Source organism: Salvelinus fontinalis, unplaced genomic scaffold (assembly GCF_029448725.1).
Source record: "Salvelinus fontinalis isolate EN_2023a unplaced genomic scaffold, ASM2944872v1 scaffold_0406, whole genome shotgun sequence".
Taxonomy (NCBI): Eukaryota; Metazoa; Chordata; class Actinopteri; order Salmoniformes; family Salmonidae; genus Salvelinus; species Salvelinus fontinalis.
The window spans coordinates 141,845-163,991 of record NW_026600615.1 but is presented as its reverse complement, the minus strand read 5'-3'; the positions used below and the strand labels follow the sequence as shown (position 1 = coordinate 163,991).

At 42.1% G+C, this 22,147-nt stretch overlaps 1 protein-coding gene across 1 annotated transcript; it reads left to right on the top strand.

Moving 5' to 3' along the window:
* Positions 1–12,147: 12,147 nt before the first annotated feature.
* On the top strand, positions 12,148–21,019 carry LOC129845930 (oocyte zinc finger protein XlCOF22-like). Its single transcript, XM_055913906.1, has 2 exons — positions 12,148–12,724; positions 17,847–21,019. Exons 1-2 carry the CDS (start codon positions 12,382–12,384, stop codon positions 19,085–19,087), a joined length of 1,584 nt encoding a protein of 527 aa, XP_055769881.1. The 5' UTR covers positions 12,148–12,381; the 3' UTR covers positions 19,088–21,019.
* The last annotated feature ends 1,128 nt before the right edge of the window (positions 21,020–22,147 follow it).

Sequence of the window (22,147 nt, the reverse complement as noted above, 5' to 3'; positions counted from 1 at the left end):
AAAAAAAAAATAATAATAACAAAAATAACCTCCATTTACAGGTTGTTTTTGAGTGCATTTCACATTACTATTACCTATAACTTCACCTAAAAACAAGATAGACCTACTGTAGGACCCATAACTTCACCTAACAACAACACAGACCTACTGTAGGACCCATAACAATAACATAGACCTACTGTAGGACCCATAACTTCACCTAACAACAACATAGACCTACTGTAGGACCTATAACTTCACCTAACAATAACATAGACCTACTGTAGGACCCATAACTTCCCCTAACAACAACATAGACCTACTGTAGGACCCATAACTTCACCTAACAATAACATAGACCTACTGTAGGACCCATAACTTCACCTAACATAGGACTATATATAATTTAATATTTCAGGTGAAACATCGAAACTTAAATGTCTTTGTCATGACATTTCATAACCTGATCACCAGATAATTTTGTGAATAATCCCACTAGGCTACTCTGTAATGTGTTGTCATTCTAAATGTCCTGAATAAAGGAAAATAGGTCTGTGTGTTGTACAATAGCCTATCCATCAAGGAACAGTTCTCTACACATTATGAGCTAAGTATCTCTGTGTCCAAACAGACTAACAAGACCCTACAGTAAATCAAGCAGACAATAACACATTATAAACATCAATTTGTTAGGGATGTTGGATCCAACGTGGAGCACGGCATTACTGTCTTTACCAGAGTAATGAATGAAGAAGCACTTTGGTTGTTGTTGCATGTCGTGATGTTTGTCATGTGACTGGCATTCAGAAAATGATTTCCTGGATCAGCTGATGATAGTTGAACATGTGACTAACTAAACAGCTACAGTATTAAGAATGATGTGTAATTATTGAAGAAACACATTAATGACAGTGTCCATTTGGGTGTTGTCAATAAAGTTAAGGTGACTAGGTTAGAACCATTTGATTAAGCAAACTCTGAAATGATTTAGGATTTCTGTGCCCATGAAAACTGTTTTCCCAGCGTAACATAAGGAGACACTAAATGTTACATAGTTAGAGTGCATTTCAGAGATCTGAATACAAAAAACTGTCCTAACAGGACAATAACCTGTAATGCGTTATCATTCTAAATGTCCTGAATAAAGGAACAGTTCTCTGTGCTTTATCTTGGACTTATTTTTCTACTGTATTATTGACTGTATGTTTGTTACACTCCATGTGTAACTCTGTGTTTTTGTAAGTGTCGAACTGCTTTGCTTTATCTTGGCCAGGTCACAGTTCTAAATGAGAACTTGTTCTCAACTTGCCTACCTGGTTAAATAAAGGTGAAATAAATAAATAAAATAGATCAGCAACGGTGGCTTGCAAACAGTGGATAGTAAGTAGCCCACCTTTGGAATAACTATGTTAAGTCATAACTGTAGTATCCTGTATAACTATGTTAAGTTATAACTGTAGTATCCTGTATAACTATGTTAAGTTATAACTGTAGTATCCTGTATAACTATGTATAGTTATAACTGTAGTATCCTGTATAACTGTAGTATTCTGTATAACTGTAGTATTCTGTATAACTATGTATAGTTATAACTGTAGTATCCTGTATAACTGTAGTATCCTGTATAACTATGTATAGTTATAACTGTAGTATCCTGTATAACTGTAGTATCCTGTATAACTATGTATAGTTATAACTGTAGTATCCTGTATAACTATGTATAGTTATAACTGTAGTATCATGTATAACTGTAGTATCCTCTATAACTATGTATAGTTATAACTGTAGTATCCTGTATAACTGTAGTATCCTGTATAACTGTAGTATCCTGTATAACTATGTAGTATCCTGTATAACTATGTAGTATCCTGTATAACTATGTAGTTTCCTGTATAACTATGTAGTATCCTGTATAACTATGTAGTTATAACTGTAGTATCCAGTATAGTCTGGGAGGTGGTGAAACCACTCAGGCTTATTTGATGTGATCTAATGTTTTGATCATGTAGTTTTCCTTACAAGCATTCAGTCACCAAAGGGGGTTTGGTCATTCCTTTGTTTATATACTGTCTCATTGACAAAAATATTTTTGATTATTTGTTTACATCATTCCTTTGTCTCGACATACACAGTAAACGTACCGAGGTTCTAATGTTGCCAAGGAGACACATTTTATTATTTATTTACAGTTTGGAGGGTTGGGGGTCTGACATCCAGGGACACATTTTAGTTCTAATGGTGCCGTTCTGTTATTCTTTTCAGCTTCTTTTTCCAAGCATCTTACTTTACTCTGAGACTAGTTATCCTGGGATCTTACATTACTCTGAGACTAGTTATCCTGGGATCTAACATGACTCTGAGACTAGTTATCCTGGGATCTTACATTACCCTGAGACTAGTTATCCTGGGATCTTACATTACTCTGAGACTAGTTATCCTGGGATCTTACATTACTCTGAGACTAGTTATCCTGGGATCTTACATTACTCTGAGACTAGTTATCCTGAGATCTTACATTACTCTGAGACTAGTTATCCTGGGGAATAGTTTCAATACATTTGCAAAAAACCTAAACCTGTTTTTGCGTTGGCATTATGGGGTATTGTGATGTCATTATGGGGTATTGTGATGCCATTATGGGGTATTGTGAAACATTTCAGAATAAAGGGATGCACCGATATTACATTTTTGGCCAATACCGATATCCAATATTTTCCTTACCCCAAAAAACGATACCGATAACCGATATTAAAATTTTTAGAGGCCTTTTAAGCATTCTAGTACAGCATTCTAATAGTTAACACACACACGGACGCAGCGGATCCCACAGTAGTTGTCTATTATTGGTGTAGAGAGGAAGACAAAAGAGAGTGAACCCACAGATGGATAGGAAGATAGAAATTATCATTATTACTAGAAAATATTCATTTAAAATCCAGGAATTTTACAACTTTAGCTCTCTAGGTCAAGCCAGTAGGATACAGTAGGTTGTATCTCTCTAGGTCATGCCAGTAGGTTACAGTAGGTTGTATCTCTCTAGGTCATGCCAGTAGGCTACAGTAGGTTGTAACTCTCTAGGTCATGCCAGTAGCTACAGTAGGTTGTAACTCTCTAGGTCATGCCAGTAGGTTACATTAGGATGTATCTCTCTAGGTCATGCCAGTAGGTTACATTAGGTTGTATCTCTCTAGGTCATGCCAGTAGGTTACAGTAGGTTGTATCTCTCTAGGTCATGCCAGTAGGCTACAGTAGGTTGTAACTCTCTAGGTCATGCCAGTAGGCTACAGTAGGTTGTATCTCTCTAGGTCATGCTAGTAGGTTACAGTAGGTTGTATCTCTCTAGGTCATGCCAGTAGGCTACAGTAGGTTGCATCTCTCCAGGTCATGCCAGTAGGTTACAGTAGGTTGTATCTCTCTAGGTCATGCCAGTAGGTTACAGTAGGTTGTATCTCTCTAGGTCATGCCAGTAGGCTACAGTAGGTTGCATCTCTCTAGGTCATGCCAGTAGGTTACAGTAGGTTGTATCTCTCTAGGTCATGCCAGTAGGTTACAGTATGTTGTAACTCTCTAGGTCATGCCAGTAGGTTACAGTAGGTTGTAACTCTCTAGGTCATGCCAGTAGGTTACAGTAGGTTGTATCTCTCTAGGTCATGCCAGTAGGCTACAGTAGGTTGTAACTCTCTAGGTCATGCCAGTAGGTTGTAACTCTCTAGGTCATGCCAGTAGGTTGTATCTCTCTAGGTCATGCCAGTAGGTTACAGTAGGTTGTATCTCTCTAGGTCATGCCAGTAGGCTTCAGTAGGTTGTAACTCTCTAGGTCATGCCAGTAGGTTACACTAGGTTGTATCTCTCTAGGTCATGCCAGTAGGTTACACTAGGTTGTAACTCTCTAGGTCATGCCAGTAGGTTACAGTAGGTTGTATCTCTCTAGGACATGCCAGTAGGCTACAGTAGGTTGTAACTCTCTAGGTCATGCCAGTAGGTTACAGTAGGTTGTATCTCTCTAGGTCATGCCAGTAGGTTACAGTAGGTTGTATCTCTCTAGGTCATGCCAGTAGGTTACAGTAGGTTGTATCTCTCTAGGTCATGCCAGTAGGCTACTGTAGGTTGTATCTCTCTAGGTCATGCCAGTTGGTTACAGTAGGTTGTAACTCTCTAGGTCATGCCAGTAGGTTACAGTAGGCTGTATCTCTCTAGGTCATGCCAGTAGGCTACTGTAGGTTGTATCTCTCTAGGTCATGCCAGTAGGCTACAGTAGGTTGTAACTCTCTAAGTCATGCCAGTAGGCTACAGTTGGTTGTATCCAAGTGGAAACAATTATCAACCCAATGTGGAAAGTGTCGAATTTGGTCAACAACAAAATCAATGGCTTATTTGCTACGTGAGGTTTACTTGATATAACAGAAGTTTCGTAATGTTTAAGTTGTTACGTGGACACGTGACATACCGACAACTTTGACAAAAACATTATAGGAGTTGTCTCCAGATCGCTATGCATATTCATGCTAATAGCTTAGCATCTCTCTCAATTGAATACAGGCAGTGCATATTCATGTTAGTAGCTTAGCATCTCTCTCCATTGAATACAGGCGGTTGACGACAAAAACCCTCATAGAATATAAACAATAGATTACAATAATAAGATGAATCCACCAATCCAAAGAAAGGATAGGCGGGAGCTAGACAACCCACAGTGAAGCTTTGTGGACAACGACTCCACTTGTTAGGGCGGAGAGACATCTTGTCAGGACATCCATACTCTTTGTTGTAGCCAACCCAACTCTCGCATGGTACTACTGGGGGGCACGGTGTATAGTAAAACATCACTACATGAAAATCACTACATGCAGTGCCCCCCAGTCTGCGGTCAGCAGATAGACCCTTCTCAAATATATATGTTAAGTCACTTTTTGGAAACGGAACGGAGATTTCAAGGGGTAGCTTGTTCTCTACTTCGTCTGATTCTAGACATATCAGTCATCATCCTGGGCCCACCGTTGAAGAGGTATTGACGAGCCAACTCCGACTATCCAAAGTTTAAAAAAAAAATATGGCGGTACTTACTAGTGTTAATCAGATCTCCTATCTCCACCTCTTCATCTTTCAATGTGACAGTAATCTCCCCTTCCTTCTTCACTCCAAAAACTGCATCCTCCTCTTTCTCTTCCTCCTCGTCTTTCACTCTGAACGCCTCTTCCTCTTCTTTCACTGTAACGTCTTTCTCTTCTTCTTTCACTGTAACAGCCTCACCCTCTACTTCTTGTTTTACTGTAACATCCTCTTCTTCCTTCTCCTCTTTCACGACAATGTTCAGCCCCAGAGCTTCTTTCTCCGTCCAGCAGACCTCCTCTTCTTTAACAAGAGGGGAGAAGTTTAGGGAGCTCATGTTCGGGGATGTTAGCTAGCTAGCTATCATTAGCGACTAGGCTAGTGCTAATTTAACCAGTCAGCTACTATAGCTGACTAATACAAAATAACGTAATATTATATTAAATAGGTTAACAAGTAGATACGACAGAAGTGTGTCTAACACACAGTAGCTTATATACACCGAAAGCGTATAAATAGCTTGAATCCTTCGGCTATGTTGGCTAGCAAGCTACCGAGGTGGTTGACGAGCTGTTTATGAAGAACCGTCCACTAGATTATACGTCACGCTGACAGCGTCGCCTGAAAGACGCACATCGCCGTCTGCTGACTGGGGGGGAAACGCAGTTGAGGATCATATTTTATTTTTAGACAAAGATTATTGTAAATGGATTTAATTAAATAATACCATTATATTGAGACATACAAAGACAATAAAGTGTTGATTGATTAGTGCGGATAAAAAATGTTTACTACAGCACATTTGAGGCAGTTTCATTAAGTCAAACTAAATCTAAATAAGTAGCTAGCTACTGTAGGTCCATACTGCTCCTACATGGTGTAACAATACATCATGTAGATGTATATAATGAACAGACTAGGTCTATACTGCTCCTACATGGTGTAACAATACATCATGTAGATGTATATAATGAACAGACTAGGTCTATACTGCTCCTACATGGTGTAACATTACATCATGTAGATGTATATAATGAACAGACTAGGTCCATACTGCTCCTACATGGTGTAACAATACATCATGTAGATGTATATAATGAACAGACTAGGTCTATACTGCTCCTACATGGTGTAACAATACATCATGTAGATGTACACTACCATTAAAAGTTTGGGGTCACTTAGAAATGTCCTTGTTTTTTAAAGAAAATCAAATTTTTTCATTTATTTACCTGTTTTTGCTTTGTCATTATGGTGTATTGTGATGTCATTATTGGGTATTGTGATGTCATTATTGGGTATTGTGTAGATTGATGAGGGGGAAAAAATGATTGAATCAATTTTAGAATAAGGCTGTAACATAACAAAATGTGGAAAAAGTGAAGGGGTCTGAATGCTTTCCGAATGCAATATATATATAGGGGCAGTACTTAGTGACATCACTTCATGAAACAGGAGGTACAAATATATAACATAGTTTCACAGTATCAACATTCAATGTGTCGAAATATATGACCAAGCTGGAAGTGGAAACGCCAGCCCAGCCCACAATCCTAGAGGTTCACTGATGATCAACCTCCTCCTTCACATCTGACTCCTGATGATCAACCTCCTCCTTCACATCTGACTCCTGATGATCAACCTCCTCCTTCACATCTGACTCCTGATGATCAACCTCCTCCTTCACATCTGACTCCTGATGATCAACCTCCTCCTTCACATCTGACTCCTGATGATCAACTTCCTCCTTCACATCTGACTCCTGATGGTCAACCTCCTCCTTCACATCTGACTCCTGATGATCAACCTCCTCCTTCACATCTGACTCCTGATGATCAATCTCCTCCTTCACATCTGACTCCTGATGATCAACCTCCTCCTTCACATCTGACTCCTGATGATCAACCTCCTCCTTCACATCTGACTCCTGATGATCAACCTCCTCCTTCACATCTGACTCCTGATGATCAACCTCCTCCTTCACATCTGACTCCTGATGATCAACCTCCTCCTTCACATCTGACTCCTGATGATCAACCTCCGCCTTCACATCTGACTCCTGATGATCAACCTCCTCCTTCACATCTGACTCCTGATGATCAACCTCCTCCTTCACATCTGACTCCTGATGATCAACCTCCTCCTTCACATCTGACTCCTGATGATCAACCTCCTCCTTCACATCTGACCCCTGATGATCAACCTCCTCCTTCACATCTGACTCCTGATGATCAACCTCCTCCTTCACATCTGACTCCTGATGATCAACCTCCTCCTTCACATCTGACTCCTGATGATCAACCTCCTCCTTCACATCTGACTCCTGATGATCAACCTCCTCCTTCACATCTGACTCCTGATGATCAACCTCCTCCTTCACATCTGACTCCTGATGATCAACCTCCGCCTTCACATCTGACTCCTGATGATCAACCTCCTCCTTCACATCTGACTCCTGATGATCAACCTCCTCCTTCACATCTGACTCCTGATGATCAACCTCCTCCTTCACATCTGACTCCTGATGATCAACCTCCTCCTTCACATCTGACCCCTGATGATCAACCTCCTCCTTCACATCTGACTCCTGATGATCAACCTCCTCCTTCACATCTGACTCCTGATGATCAACCTCATCCTTCACATCTGACTCCAGTGAACAATCCAGAGCGTCTTCTTTTTTTGGGGAATCCCGATGGACGACGTCATCGAAAAGGACGTCATCACCACAACCGCCCACAAGTTAATTGTCATTCAGGTTATTAATGGGAAGAACATTAGCAATATGTCCTGTCTGGTAACTTGTCTCGTTCAGTGGATTTACATTGGCAGGTGCACAGGGAGAAAGTGACGGAGAGAAATAAAATGGTGCTGATGAATCTGGCCTTATTCCAGTTGGTCTGGGCAGGTGTGATGTAGTTAATGGAGATGGAGGTGTGATGTAGTTAATGGAGATAGAGGTGTGTTCTAGTGGGTCTGGGCAGGTGTGATGTAGTTAATGGAGATGGAGGTGTGTTCTAGTGGGTCTGGGCAGGTGTGATGTAGTTAATGGAGATGGAGGTGTGTTCTAGTGGGTCTGGGCAGGTGTGATGTAGTTAATGGAGATGGAGGTGTGTTCTAGTGGGTGTGATGTAGTTAATGGACATGGAGGTGTGTTCTAGTGGGTCTGGGCAGGTGTGATGTAGTTAATGGAGATGGAGGTGTGTTCTAGTGGGTCTGGGCAGGTGTGATGTAGTTAATGGAGATGGAGGTGTGTTCTAGTGGGTGTGATGTAGTTAATGGACATGGAGGTGTGTTCTAGTGGGTCTGGGCAGGTGTGATGTAGTTAATGGAGATGGAGGTGTGTTCTAGTGGGTCTGGGCAGGTGTGTTGTAGTTAATTAATGGAGATGGAGGTGTGTTCTAGTGGGTCTGGACAGGTGTGATGTAGTTAATGGAGATGGAGGTGTGTTCTAGTGGGTCTGGACAGGTGTGTTGTAGTTAATGGAGATGGAGGTGTGTTCTAGTGGGTCTGGACAGGTGTGATGTAGTTAATGGAGATGGAGGTGTGTTCTAGTGGGTCTGGACAGGTGTGATGTAGTTAGTGGAGATGGAGGTGTGTTCTAGTGGGTCTGGGCAGGTGTGATGTAGATAATGGAGATGGGGGTGTGTTCTAGTGGGTTTGGGCAGGTGTGATGTAGTTAATGGAGATGGAGGTGTGTTCTAGTGGGTCTGGGCAGGTGTGATGTAGTTAATGGAGATGGAGGTGTGTTCTAGTGGGTCTGGGCAGGTGTGATGTAGTTAATGGAGATGGATGTGTGTTCTAGTGGGTCTGGGCAGGTGTGATGTAGTTAATGGAGATGGAGGTGTGTTCTAGTGGGTCTGGGCAGGTGTGATGTAGTTAATGGAGATGGAGGTGTGTTCTAGTGGGTCTGGACAGGTGTGATGTAGTTAGTGGAGATGGAGGTGTGTTCTAGTGGGTCTGGGCAGGTGTGATGTAGTTCATGGAGATGGAGGTGTGTTCTAGTGGGTCTGGACAGGTGTGATGTAGTTAATGGAGATGGAGGTGTGTTCTAGTGGGTCTGGGTAGGTGTGATGTAGTTAATGGAGATGGAGGTGTGTTCTAGTGGGTCTGGGCAGGTGTGATGTAGTTAATGGAGAGGGATGTGTGTTCTAGTGGGTCTGTGCAGGTGTGATGTAGTTAATGGAGATGGAGGTGTGTTCTAGTGGGTCTGGGCAGGTGTGATGTAGTTAATGGAGATGGAGGTGTGTTCTAGTGGGTCTGGGCAGGTGTGATGTAGTTCATGGAGATGGAGGTGTGTTCTAGTGGGTCTGGACAGGTGTGATGTAGTTAATGGAGGTGGAGGTGTGTTCTAGTGGGTCTGGGTAGGTGTGATGTAGTTAATGGAGATGGAGGTGTGTTCTAGTGGGTCTGGACAGGTGTGATGTAGTTAATGGAGATGGAGGTGTGTTCTAGTGGGTCTGGGCAGGTGTGATGTAGTTAATGGAGATGGATGTGTGTTCTAGTGGGTCTGTGCAGGTGTGATGTAGTTAATGGAGATGGAGGTGTGTTCTAGTGGGTCTGGGCAGGTGTGATGTAGTTAATGGAGATGGAGGTGTGTTCTAGTGGGTCTGGGCAGGTGTGATGTAGTTCATGGAGATGGAGGTGTGTTCTAGTGGGTCTGGACAGGTGTGATGTAGTTAATGGAGGTGGAGGTGTGTTCTAGTGGGTCTGGGTAGGTGTGATGTAGTTAATGGAGATGGAGGTGTGTTCTAGTGGGTCTGGACAGGTGTGATGTAGTTAATGGAGATGGAGGTGTGTTCTAGTGGGTCTGGGCAGGTGTGATGTAGTTAATGGAGATGGAGGTGTGTTCTAGTGGGTCTGGGCAGGTGTGATGTAGTTAATGGAGATGGAGGTGTGTTCTAGTGGGTCTGGGCAGGTGTGATGTAGTTAATGGAGATGGAGGTGTGATCTAGTGGGTCTGGGCAGGTGTGATGTAGTTAATGGAGATGGAGGTGTGTTCTAGTGGGTCTGGACAGGTGTGATGTAGTTAATGGAGATGGAGGTGTGCTCTAGTGGGTCAGGTGTGATGTAGTTAATGGAGATGGAGATGTGTTCTAGTGGGTCTGGGCAGGTGTGATGTAGTTAATGGAGATGGAGGTGTGTTCTAGTGGGTCTGGGCAGGTGTGATGTAGTTAATGGAGATGTGTTCTAGTGGGTCTGGGCAAGTGTGATGTAGTTAATGGAGATGGAGGTGTGTTCTAGTGGGTCTGGGCAGGTGTGATGTAGTTAATGGAGATGGAGGTGTGTTCTAGTGGGTCTGGGCAGGTGTGATGTAGTTAATGGAGATGGAGGTGTGTTCTAGTGGGTCTGGGCAGGTGTGATGTAGTTAATGGAGATGGAGGTGTGTTCTAGTGGGTCTGGGCAGGTGTGATGTAGTTAATGGAGATGGAGGTGTGTTCTAGTGGGCCTGGGCAGGTGTGATGTAGTTAATGTTTGTGTGATGTTGTTGTTTGTATGTTTTGTATTTTTATAAAATAAAATATTTTTCAAGTCCCGATGCAAAGTTAACCTCACTGTTCTATTTTTGGAGTTATTACAAAGTTACACCTTATTACATTAAACCAAACAGAATTCAGAAGAATGCCAAAGTCAGGTGTGAAGTAATATGGAGGACCAGCCTATTACCTATGATGTAAACTACAACAGAAATAACTTCAAATGTAGAACTTCAAATTAAACCAATAATTTGAACTCATGACTTGAGTGATAAAAGTAAACCAACGCTTTGGAAATACATAACACCTTCTCACCAAATATCAAAGAATGTTAGCTATATGCAGTTATCTTAGCCAGCCAGCTAACATTAGCTATATGCTGTTATCTTAGCCAGCCAGCTAACGTTAGCTACATGCAGTTATCTTAGCCAACCAGCTAACGTTAGCTCTTTAGCCAACTAGCTATTAGCCTAACCAACGTGGCCAACCAGCACGGTTATGGTCAGCGAGACCAACTAACGTTACCGGATAAAAAGTTACAAAACTCCCCTAGTCTAATTCACAGATAACATGCTGAAAAGTAGTGATGGGGAAACAAAGCTGCCTGATCCATTGGCTCTTTCCTGCCAATTGTGTCAAGAATAGGTTCATTACTCAATGCTTTGAGCGACACAGAATTTAGAACAGCCACATTTCAACGTCAGCCACATTTCAACTTCACACGCGTTGCAGCGTAGCCATTATGTCATATACTAAACCACTGGCCGTGTTCGAGAGCATCAAATCCATGCTGCGTTGTGGGTAAACGGTGACTGGCTGACTGATTTATAAATAATAATGAGTAGTTATTCATGACGCAAGATGATTTCTAAATTAGTCAGTCAGCAGCCACCTGCACTGTCGGCTGCAATGTCGAACGAGCCCAACACCAAACCAATCAGGTGTTCGACGAAATTATTCTTCAGACGTCATTGATCACGTGCTGCTGATAAAGTGACACTCCTTTGAATTATACCGCTTAGCGACTTCAGTACATGCCTCCAGTACATGCCTCCAGTCTCCAGTCTCAAACTTAACCCCGTTCCTGTTGAAGAAGATAATATCTGCTGGATGGAGAAAGAAGCTCTCGTGAAAGAGGAGGAAGAGGAGCCTGTTACAATACCAAAACAAGTAGAGGGTGAGGCTGTTACCGTGAAAGATGAAGAGAAAGACGTTTCAACATAGGAGCAGTATAGACCTAATCTGTTCATTATATACATCTACATGATGTATTGTTACACAATGTAGGAGCAGTATAGACCTAGTCTGTTCATTATACATCTACATGATGTATTGTTACACCATGTAGGAGCAGTATGGACCTACAGTAGCTAGCTGCTAATTTAGATGTATTTTGACTTAATGAAACTGCCTTAAATGTTCTGTAGTAAACATGTTTTATTCTCACTAATCAATCAACACATTCCTGTCTTTGTATGTCTCAATATAATAGTATTATTTAATTAAATCCATTTAAAATAATCTTTGTCTGAAAATAAAATATGATCCTCAACTGCGTTTCCCCTCCAGTCAGCAGACGGCGATGTGCGTCTTTCAGGCGTCGCTGCCAGCGTGACGTATAATCTAGTGGACGGTTCTTCATAAACAGCTCGTCAACCACCTCGGTAGCTTGCTAGCCAACATAGCCGAAAGATTCAAGCTATTTACACGCTTTCGGTGTATATTAGCTACTGTGTTTTCGACACACTTAGGTCGTATCTAGTTGTTAACCTATTTAATATTACGTTATTTTGTATTAGTCAGCTATAGTAGCTGACTGGTTAAGTTAGCACTAGCCTAGTCGCTAATGATAGCTAGCTAGCTAACATCCCTGAACATGAGCTCACTAAACATCTCCCCCCTCGTTAAAGAAGAGGCGGTCTGCTGGACGGCGAAAGAAGCTCTGGGGCTAAACATTGTCGTGAAAGAGGAGAAGGAAGAAGAGGATGTTACAGTAAAACAAGAAGTAGAGGGTGAGGCTGTTACAGTGAAAGAAGAAGAGAAAGACGTTACAGTGAAAGAAGAGGAAGACGCGTTCAGAGTGAAAGAGGCAGAGGAGGTTACAGTAAAAGAAGAGGAGGAAGAGAAAGAAGAGGATGCCGTTTTTGAAGTGAAGAAGGAAGGGGAGATTACTGTCACATTGGAAGATGAAGAGGAGATAGGAGATCTGATTAACACCAGTAAGTACCGCCTTAAAATCGTTTTTAACTTTGGATATTCGGAGTTGGCTCGTCAATACCTCTTCAACGGAGGGCCCAGGATAATGACTTATATGTCTAGAATCAGACGACGTAGAGAGCAAGCTACCCCTTGTTTTCTCCGTTCCGTTTCCAAAAAGTGACTAAACATATATATTTGAGAAGGAACTATCTTCTGACCGCAGACTGGGGGCACGGTATGTAGTGATTTTAATGTAGTGATGATTTACAGCACACCTTGTCTCCCAATAGTGCCATGCTAGAGTTGTGTTGGCTACAACAAAGATTATGGATATACTGACAAGATTTCTCGCCGTCCTCACAAGGGGAGTTGTTGTCCACAAAGCGGCACTGCGGGTTGTCTAGCTCCCGCCTATCCTTTCTTTGGATTGGTGGATACATCTTATTATTGTAATCTATTGTTTATATTCTATGAGGGTTTTTGTCGTCAACCGCCTGTATTCAATGGAGAGAGATGTTAAGCTACTAGCATGAATATGCACCGCCTGTATTCAATGGAGAGAGATGCTAAGCTACTAGCATGAATATGCACCGCCTGTATTCAATGGAGAGAGATGCTAAGCTATTAGCATGAATATGCACCGCCTGTATTCAATGGAGAGAGATGCTAAGCTACTAGCATGAATATGCATAGCCTGTATTCAATGGAGAGAGATGCTAAGCTATTAGCATGAATATGCACCGCCTGTATTCAATGGAGAGAGATGCTAAGCTATTAGCATGAATATACACCGCCTGTATTCAATGGAGAGAGATGCTAAGCTACTAGCATGAATATGCACCGCCTGTATTCAATGGAGAGAGATGCTAAGCTATTAGCATGAATATGCATAACGATCTGGAGACAACTCCTATAGTGTTTTTTATCAAAGTTGTCGGTATGTCACGTGTCCACGTAACAACTTAAACATTACGAAACTTCTGTTGGATCAAGTAAACTTCACATAGCATATAAGCCATTCATTTTGTTGTTGACCAAATTCAACATTTTCCAAATTGGGTTGATAATTTTTTTACTTGGATACAACCAACTTTAGCCTACTAGCATGACCTAGAGAGATACAACCTACTGTAACCTACTGGCATGACCTAGAGAGATACATCCTACTGTAGTCTACTGGCATGACCTATAGAGATACAACCTACTGTAACCTACTGGCATGACCTATAGAGATACAACCTACTGTAGCCTACTGGCATGACCTAGAGAGATACAACCTACTGTAACCTACTGGCATGACCTAGAGAGATACATCCTACTGTAACCTACTGGCATGACCTAGAGAGATACAACCTACTGTAACCTACTGGCATGACCTAGAGAGATACAACCTACTGTAGCCTACTGGCATGACCTAGAGAGATACAACCTACTGTAGCCTACTGGCATGACCTAGAGAGATACAACCTACTGTAACCTACTGGCATGACCTCGAGAGATACAACCTACTGTAACCTACTGGCATGACCTATAGAGATACAACCTACTGTAACCTACTGGCATGACCTAGAGAGATACAACCTACTGTAACCTACTGGCATGACCTATAGAGATACAACCTACTGTAACCTACTGGCATGACCTAGAGAGATACAACCTACTGTACCCTACTGGCATGACCTAGAGAGTTACAACCTACTGTAACCTACTGGCATGACCTATAGAGATACAACCTACTGTAACCTACTGGCATGACCTAGAGAGATACAACCTACTGTAACCTACTGGCATGACCTATAGAGATACAACCTACTGTAACCTACTGGCATGACCTAGAGAGATACAACCTACTGTACCCTACTGGCATGACCTAGAGAGATACAACCTACTGTAACCTACTGGCATGACCTAGAGAGATACAGCCTACTGATATTCATGCATTTCTAAACTTTTTCTCTCACTTTTATGGGGTATTGTGATGTCATTATGGGGTATTGTGATGTCATTATGGGGTTTTCTGATGTCATTATGTCTGAAGATTGATAATTAAAAAAAAATGTAATCCATAAGGCTGTGCTGTAACAAAATGTGGTAAAAGGGAAGGGGTCTGAATGCATGTATGTTGTCCTGGGGTGTCGCAGATTTAAAAATATATATATATTTTCTTTCTACCAATTGATTGGTTGAAATGTTATGACGTGTATTTTTCCATATAGACACATAGAACTATATAGAACTTGAACTGAACTTATGCTTCAAGCGTTTGATTAAATAATTAACGCAAATGACCTGAGCCAGAGATCAATATAACCAGAAGGCAGAGATCAATATAACCAGAAGGCAGAGATCAATATAACCAGAAGGAAATAACCAACCGACCTGCTGCTGGCCTTCCTAAATTCTGACGTTATGCTCCTGAAGTTTCCCGTAAAATCGGCAAACTTTTTCAATTTCCATTCAGAGTGACAATTTATCTGACCATTTCTACCGATCTTCGTGCCAGTTAGGAACGAGTTACAACACCTGTTTGGCCCCGCCACTTCCTGGGTCGTTGAATTAAATTTAAGGAATAAATTTGAGTCTCACGCTCATCACCTGTGGAAGACGGAGCTTCCAGCGAGGCGTGGATTTAATAGTATGTTGTACCTAGTTTCCCTCCTTCAGGGAACAGTAGAACAGTAGAACTTCAACTTAAATACTGGATCTTGCTGTCGGACAGTTTTTTTTGTATTCAGATCTCTGAAATGCTCTCTAACTACGTAACATTTAGTGGCTCCTTATGTTACACTGGGAAAACAGTTTTCATGGGCACAGAAATCCTAAATAATTTCAGAGTTTGCTAAATCCAATGGTTCTAACCGAGAGTCACCTTAACTTTATTGACAATACCCAAATTGATACTGTCATTAATGCGGTTCTTCAATAATTACACATAATTCTTAATACTGTAGCTGTTACAGTCACATGTTCAACTATCATCAGCTGATCCAGGAAATCATTTTCTGAATGACAGTCAAATGACAAACATCACGACATGCAACAACAACCAAAGTGCTTCTTCATTCATTACTCTGGTAAAGACAGTTATGCCGTGCTCCATGTTGGATCCAACATCCCTAACAAATTGGTGTTTATAATGTTATTGTCTGCTTGATTTACTGTAGGGTCTCGTTAGTCTGTTTGCACACAGAGATACTTAGCTCATAATGTGTAGAGAACTGTTCCTTGATGGATAGGCTATTGTACAACACACAGAGCTATTTTCCATTATTTGTTGTTTGGTGAAGTTATGGGTCCTACAGTAGGTCTATGGTATTGTTAGGTGAAGTTATGGGTTCTACAGTAGGTCTATGTTATAGTTATGGGTCCTACAGTAGGTATATGTTTTTGTTAGGTCAAGTAATGGGTCCTAGAGTAGGTCTATGTTGTTGTTATGGGTCCTAGAGTACACTATGTGTGTCATGCAATAACAACCAAAGTGCTTCTTTGTTCATTACAGGTATATTTGTTGTTAGGTGAAGTTATGGGCCAATTTGGCAAACAGTGTACAAACCCTCATTGTCAGGTTGATGGAAAAGCTAGACAAAGAGCATTTTACTGGTTGAAGTGTTTTTTAAATACAAAGCGGTTGATTTGCGATGATGACACAAACATTATATTAAGCAGGACATTCAAACGATCCTTACAATTATAATCCAAAGTAGTGTGAAATGTACTCATAAGCAACCTGGAAATGGAGGCTACTCCCATGAGTTTTCCCCCATTCACATTCAGAATACATTGTGAAAAACTAAAATCTTTGCTCACCATTTTTGCTCCAGGCAGATGTAACGGATCTAACTTTACGTCGTCCCCTCGCCCCGACACGGGCGCGAACCAGGGACCCTCTGCACACATCAACAACGGTTGCCCACGAAGCACGGTCGTTACCCATCGCTCCACAAAGGCCACGGCAACCCTACTTAAGTCTCAGAGCAAGTGACGTAACTGATTGAAATGCTACTAGCGCGCACCCGCTAACTAGCTAGCCATTTCACATCCGTTACACTCACCCCCCTTTCAACCTCCTCCTTTTCCGCAGCAACCAGTGATCCGGGTCAACAGCATCAATGTCACAGTATAACTTTAAACCGTCCCCTCGCCCCGACACGGGCGCGAACCTGGGACCCTCTGCACACATCAACAACAGTCAACCACGAAGCGTCGTTACCCATCGCTCCACAAAAGCCGCGGCCCTTGCAAAGCAAGGGGCAACACTACTTAAGTCTCAGAGCAAGTGACGTAACTGATTGAAATGCTACTAGCGCGCACCCGCTAACTAGCTAGCCATTTCACATCCGTTACACTCACCCCCCTTTCAACCTCCTCCTTTTCCGCAGCAACCAGTGATCCGGGTCAACAGCATCAATGTAACAGTATAATTTTACGTCGTCCCCTCGCCCCGACACGGGCGCGAACCAGGGACCCTCTGCACACATCGACAACAGTCACCCACGAAGCAGCGTTACCCATTGCTCCACAAAAGCCACGGCAACCCTACTTAATGTCTCAGAGCAAGTGACGTAACTGATTGAAATGCTACTAGCGCGCACCCGCTAACTAGCTAGCCATTTCACATCCGTTACACAGATATACTACGTCCATAACTAGTGGTTTCCTCATTACCAGATATACTAACTACATCCATAACTAGTGGTTTCCTCATTACCAGATATACTACAGCCATAACTAGTGGTTTCCTCATTAGCAGATATACTACATCCATAACTATCGGTTTCCTCATAAGCTGGGAGGAGTTTCTACAACCAAATTGCATTTGCATCGCCCTCGTGCCGCAATTTTATTAAACACAGAAAGGAGCCTATATTGGAGACCAAAAGTCGTCTGGCACACTGCTTAGAGTTTCAACAACATGAATAACTTATTTCAAGTCTACAAGCTTAGATGTTACTACTAATGTGAAAACAAGACAAAATATGACTATTCTTGCTCATTTTAAGACAAATGTCAAATAATCATTACATTCATTACAGACGTCAATTGTTGTACAACTTCATGGCTACGCTGTTGGCATCACTTTTTACAGTGGATTTCCGCTGTTGTGGGCCTTTAACCATCTGTCTGACTTTGTTGTTCACACAGGAGAGAGACGGGACTACCGTGGGTCTTCTGGGGAGCCTCAACAACCTCATGATGCTGACAAGGCAGAGAAGAGTCTCTCCACATCAGAACACCTCAAGAAACACCTGCAGAGATCCACAGGGAAGAAACCTCGCTGCTGCTCTGACGGTGGGAAGAGATTCACCTCCTCAGCAGGCATTAAAATTCATCAGAGAATCCACACAGTGGAGAAACCTTATAGCTGTACTCAATGTGGGAAGAGTTTTACCCATTCAACCAGCCTGATATCACACCAGAGAACACACACAGGAAAGACATCTTACATCTGTAGCTGTGGTATATGTGGGAAGAGTTTTACTCGGCTAAGCACCCTGATATCACACCAGAGAACACACACAGGAGAGAAACGAGAGAAACCGTATAGCTGTGATGAATGTGGGAAGAGTTTTTATACATCTAGCCATCTTATTGTACACCAAAGAACACACACAGGAGAGAAACCGTATAGTTGTACTCAGTGTGGGAAGAGTTTTTTTACATCTAGCTATCTGAAGAGGCACCAGAGAACACACACAGGAGAGAAACCTTTTAGCTGTACTCAATGCGGTAAGAGTTTTACTCAGCTAAGCAACCTGATATCACACCAGAGAACACACTCAGGAGAGAAACCGTATAGCTGTAATGAATGTTGGAAGAGTTTTACTCACCTAAGCAGCCTGACATCACACCAGAGAACACACACAAGAGATAAACCATATAGCTGTCATGAATGTGAGAAGAGTTTTATTAGCCTAAGCAGCCTGATGTCACACCAGAGAACACACACAGGAGAGAAACTTTATAGCTGTACTCAATGTGGGAAGAGTTTTAATACATCCAGCATTCTGACTAGACACCAGAGAACACACACAGGAGAGAGACCGTTTAGCTGTGATCAATGTGGGAAGAGTTTTACTCAGCTAAGCGGCATGATATCACACCGGAGAACACACACGGGAGAGAAACCATATAGCTGTGATCAATGTGGGAAGAGTTTTGCTACATCTGGCCAGCTGACTTCACACCAGATAACACACACAGGAGAGAAACGTTATAGCTGTGATCAATGTGGGAAGAGTTTTGTTCAAGCTGGCAATCTAAAAGTTCACCAGAGAACACACACAGGAGAGAAATCTTATAGCTGTAATCAATGTGACAATAGATACTCTAATAAAAGGTGTCTGATCAAACATCAGAAAATACATGAAGGAGTTGTTTCATGATATCAATAAAATGATGTCACAATGTAGAATGTTGTAGGAGTATTTTAATGATGTCACAATGTAGAACCCTAAATGTTTGTCCCCTGTTCTATTAATTTCAACATGATATGGATATTAGCCTCAGGGGGAAAATCCAGGCTCTGAAATGGAAGAGTACTATTTATGTGATTTAACAAAAAGTGACTAACACAAAAAGAGCTGTGTTACACTTACCACGTTGGTGACCCACTTGAATCAAAATGCAACACTTCAAAATGTAGCTAGTTGTTTACCACAAATTGTCCTCTAATCAGGGATGTACACATTACTCCCAGATTCTGTGTGGTTTTTGAGCTGTTAGTTTTAACAGGACGTGCAACCTCATCTCCCTCCTGTCACACAGTTGATTTCAACATGATATCGATGAGTGATGACAAATAAGTGTTGTGTTCCTTTCTTTAGCGACCCCTACATTTAAATGCATCACTCCAATATGTAGCTGACTGTCTTCTGCAGGTTGTCCACTAATCAGTGAGGTAAAATATATCTCCCATTTCCATGTGTTTTTTTGTTGTGTTAGTTTCAACAGCACGTACAACCTGATTTCCCCCCTAATTAATATCAGTGATTTATTGCTACTTGTCAAAACAACAGCGTTTTTGGTGCTTGTGCAGTTAATAAGGAGCTTGTTTAAAAAATACAAGTAATGTGATTATTGTGGCAGTTTGTGTATATCGTACATTTTATGTTTAGGTTTTCAATATATCACAAACTGTTTCTGCATATTGGTTATTGATTTAGACACATTATAACTGTGTTTTGACATTGGCCCACTGTTCCTAGGCCGTCGTTGTTAAATAAAAAGTAGAGTTCTAGAATCTAGTGAGTTTAAGGATTCTATAGAAAGAAAAATGCTGCCATTTTAATATTTGAGAAATTAACCAATGATATTAGGCCACTCTTGGCCATGATTACAGACACCTGTGTGTCTTGACGCTATATATAAACGAGTCAACCCGCAGTGTCTGTGATTGTACCTTGATGAAGACAGCTTGCCTGTCGAAACGTTGGTAAATTAAATATTTTTGCATCTGAGCTAGTGTGCGGCTCTCCTTTATTTTTTGAGGTTGGACTTTAGCACGTCTAGATCGTTAGCACGTAGGACGCACTGATTGGTGTCACCTCGTTAGTCTGTATGTGTTACACCTGTGCTGGCTTGTCCATCTCGTTAGTGGGAAGGTGTTTCACCTGAGCTGGTCCAGGTTCTATTTAAGAGTGTCTGGCCCAGTGCTCCAGTTGTCTTGATAGATGTGGAGAGTCAACACCTTTAGTTGCTCCACCTTTTTGGTTTGCTTCCTGTCTTTAAGTTTGGTGTGGGTTTTTCTTTTGTTTGCCTCTTCTTGGGCAGATTTAGTGGGTGTCATGGTGGGTGTCTTTTAGGTCCCAGTTGTTACCAGTCAATTTTCAATCGATGCCCCGTAGTGTCTTTCAGAGCCCCTCCTAAAAAACAAGTTATGTTTTGGGTTGGATGTAGCATTATATTGTTAATATTTGAATCAATGGCATTTCCTTTGCAATGCTCATTAGTCTTTCAGTTGTTCTTCGTTTTTTTATCCTCAATATTTCTGTTTTTTTTCATTGTTTTTTTTCTGAGAAGCCATTGTGTTGCATCCATGTCTGAAATGTGCTTAGGTCCCAGTTGTTGTTACTAGTCAATTTACAGTGGACACCCTTATAGTGCCTTTCAGAACCCTCCTAAAAAACAAGCTAATATTTTGGGTTGGTTATTGCATCCAATAAATATTTTAATCAATGGAATTTCCTTAAAATGTTCATTATTCTTCTGTTTGTGTACTAACTTTTTGATTATTTTCATTGTCTTTTATTTGTTTTTTTCTTGTTCCTGTTCCATTCATGCCTGAAATGTGCTGTATAAATAAAGCTTGGTTTGATTTCAACAACATTTTATTTTTATTTCACCTTTATTTCACCAGGTGACCATGATGTCATAATGATAGTTTAACCAGGTGGCCATGATGTCATAATGATAGTTTAACCAGGTGACCATGATGTCATGATAGTTTAACCAGGTAGGCCATGATGTCATAATGATAGTTTAACCAGGTAGGCCAGTTGAGAACAAGTTCTCATTTACAACTGCGACCTGCCAAGATAAAGCAAAGCAGTGCGACAAAAAAACAACACATTTACATTTACATTTAAGTCATTTAGCAGACGCTCTTATCCAGAGCGACTTACAAATTGGTGCATTCACCTTATGACATCCAGTGGAACAGCCACTTTACAACAGTGCATCTAACTCTTTTAAGGGGGGGGGGGGGTTAGAAGGATTACTTTATCCTATCCTAGGTATTCCTTAAAGAGGTGGGGTTTCAGGTGTCTCCGGAAGGTGGTGATTGACTCCGCTGACCTGGCGTCGTGAGGGAGTTTGTTCCACCATTGGGGTGCCAGAGCAGCGAACAGTTTTGACTGGGCTGAGCGGGAACTGTACTTCCTCAGAGGTAGGGAGGCGAGCAGGCCAGAGGTGGATGAACGCAGTGCCCTTGTTTGGGTGTAGGGCCTGATCAGAGCCTGAAGGTACGGAGGTGCCGTTCCCCTCACAGCTCCGTAGGCAAGCACCATGGTCTTGTAGCGGATGCGAGCTTCAACTGGAAGCCAGTGGAGAGAGCGGAGGAGCGGGGTGACGTGAGAGAACTTGGGAAAGTTGAACACCAGACGGGCTGCGGCGTTCTGGATGAGTTGTAGGGGTTTAATGGCACAGGCAGGGAGCCCAGCTAACAGCGAGTTGCAGTAATCCAGACGGGAGATGACAAGTGCCTGGATTAGGACCTGCGCCGCTTCCTGCGTGAGGCAGGGTCGTACTCTGCGAATGTTGTAGAGCATGAACCTACAGGAACGGGTCACCGCCTTGATGTTAGTTGAGAACGACAGGGTGTTGTCCAGGATCACGCCAAGGTTCTTAGCACTCTGGGAGGAGGACACAATGGAGTTGTCAACCGTGATGGCGAGATCATGGAACGGGCAGTCCTTCCCCGGGAGGAAGAGCAGCTCCGTCTTGCC

Coding starts and splice junctions, on each gene's coding strand:
- LOC129845930 (XM_055913906.1), top strand. CDS start 12,382: ATGAGCTCACTAAACATCTCCCCCCTCGTTAAAGAAGAGGCGGTCTGC. Junction 12,725..17,846: donor AGGAGATCTGATTAACACCA/GTAAGTACCGCC, acceptor TTGTTCACACAG/GAGAGAGACGGGACTACCGT.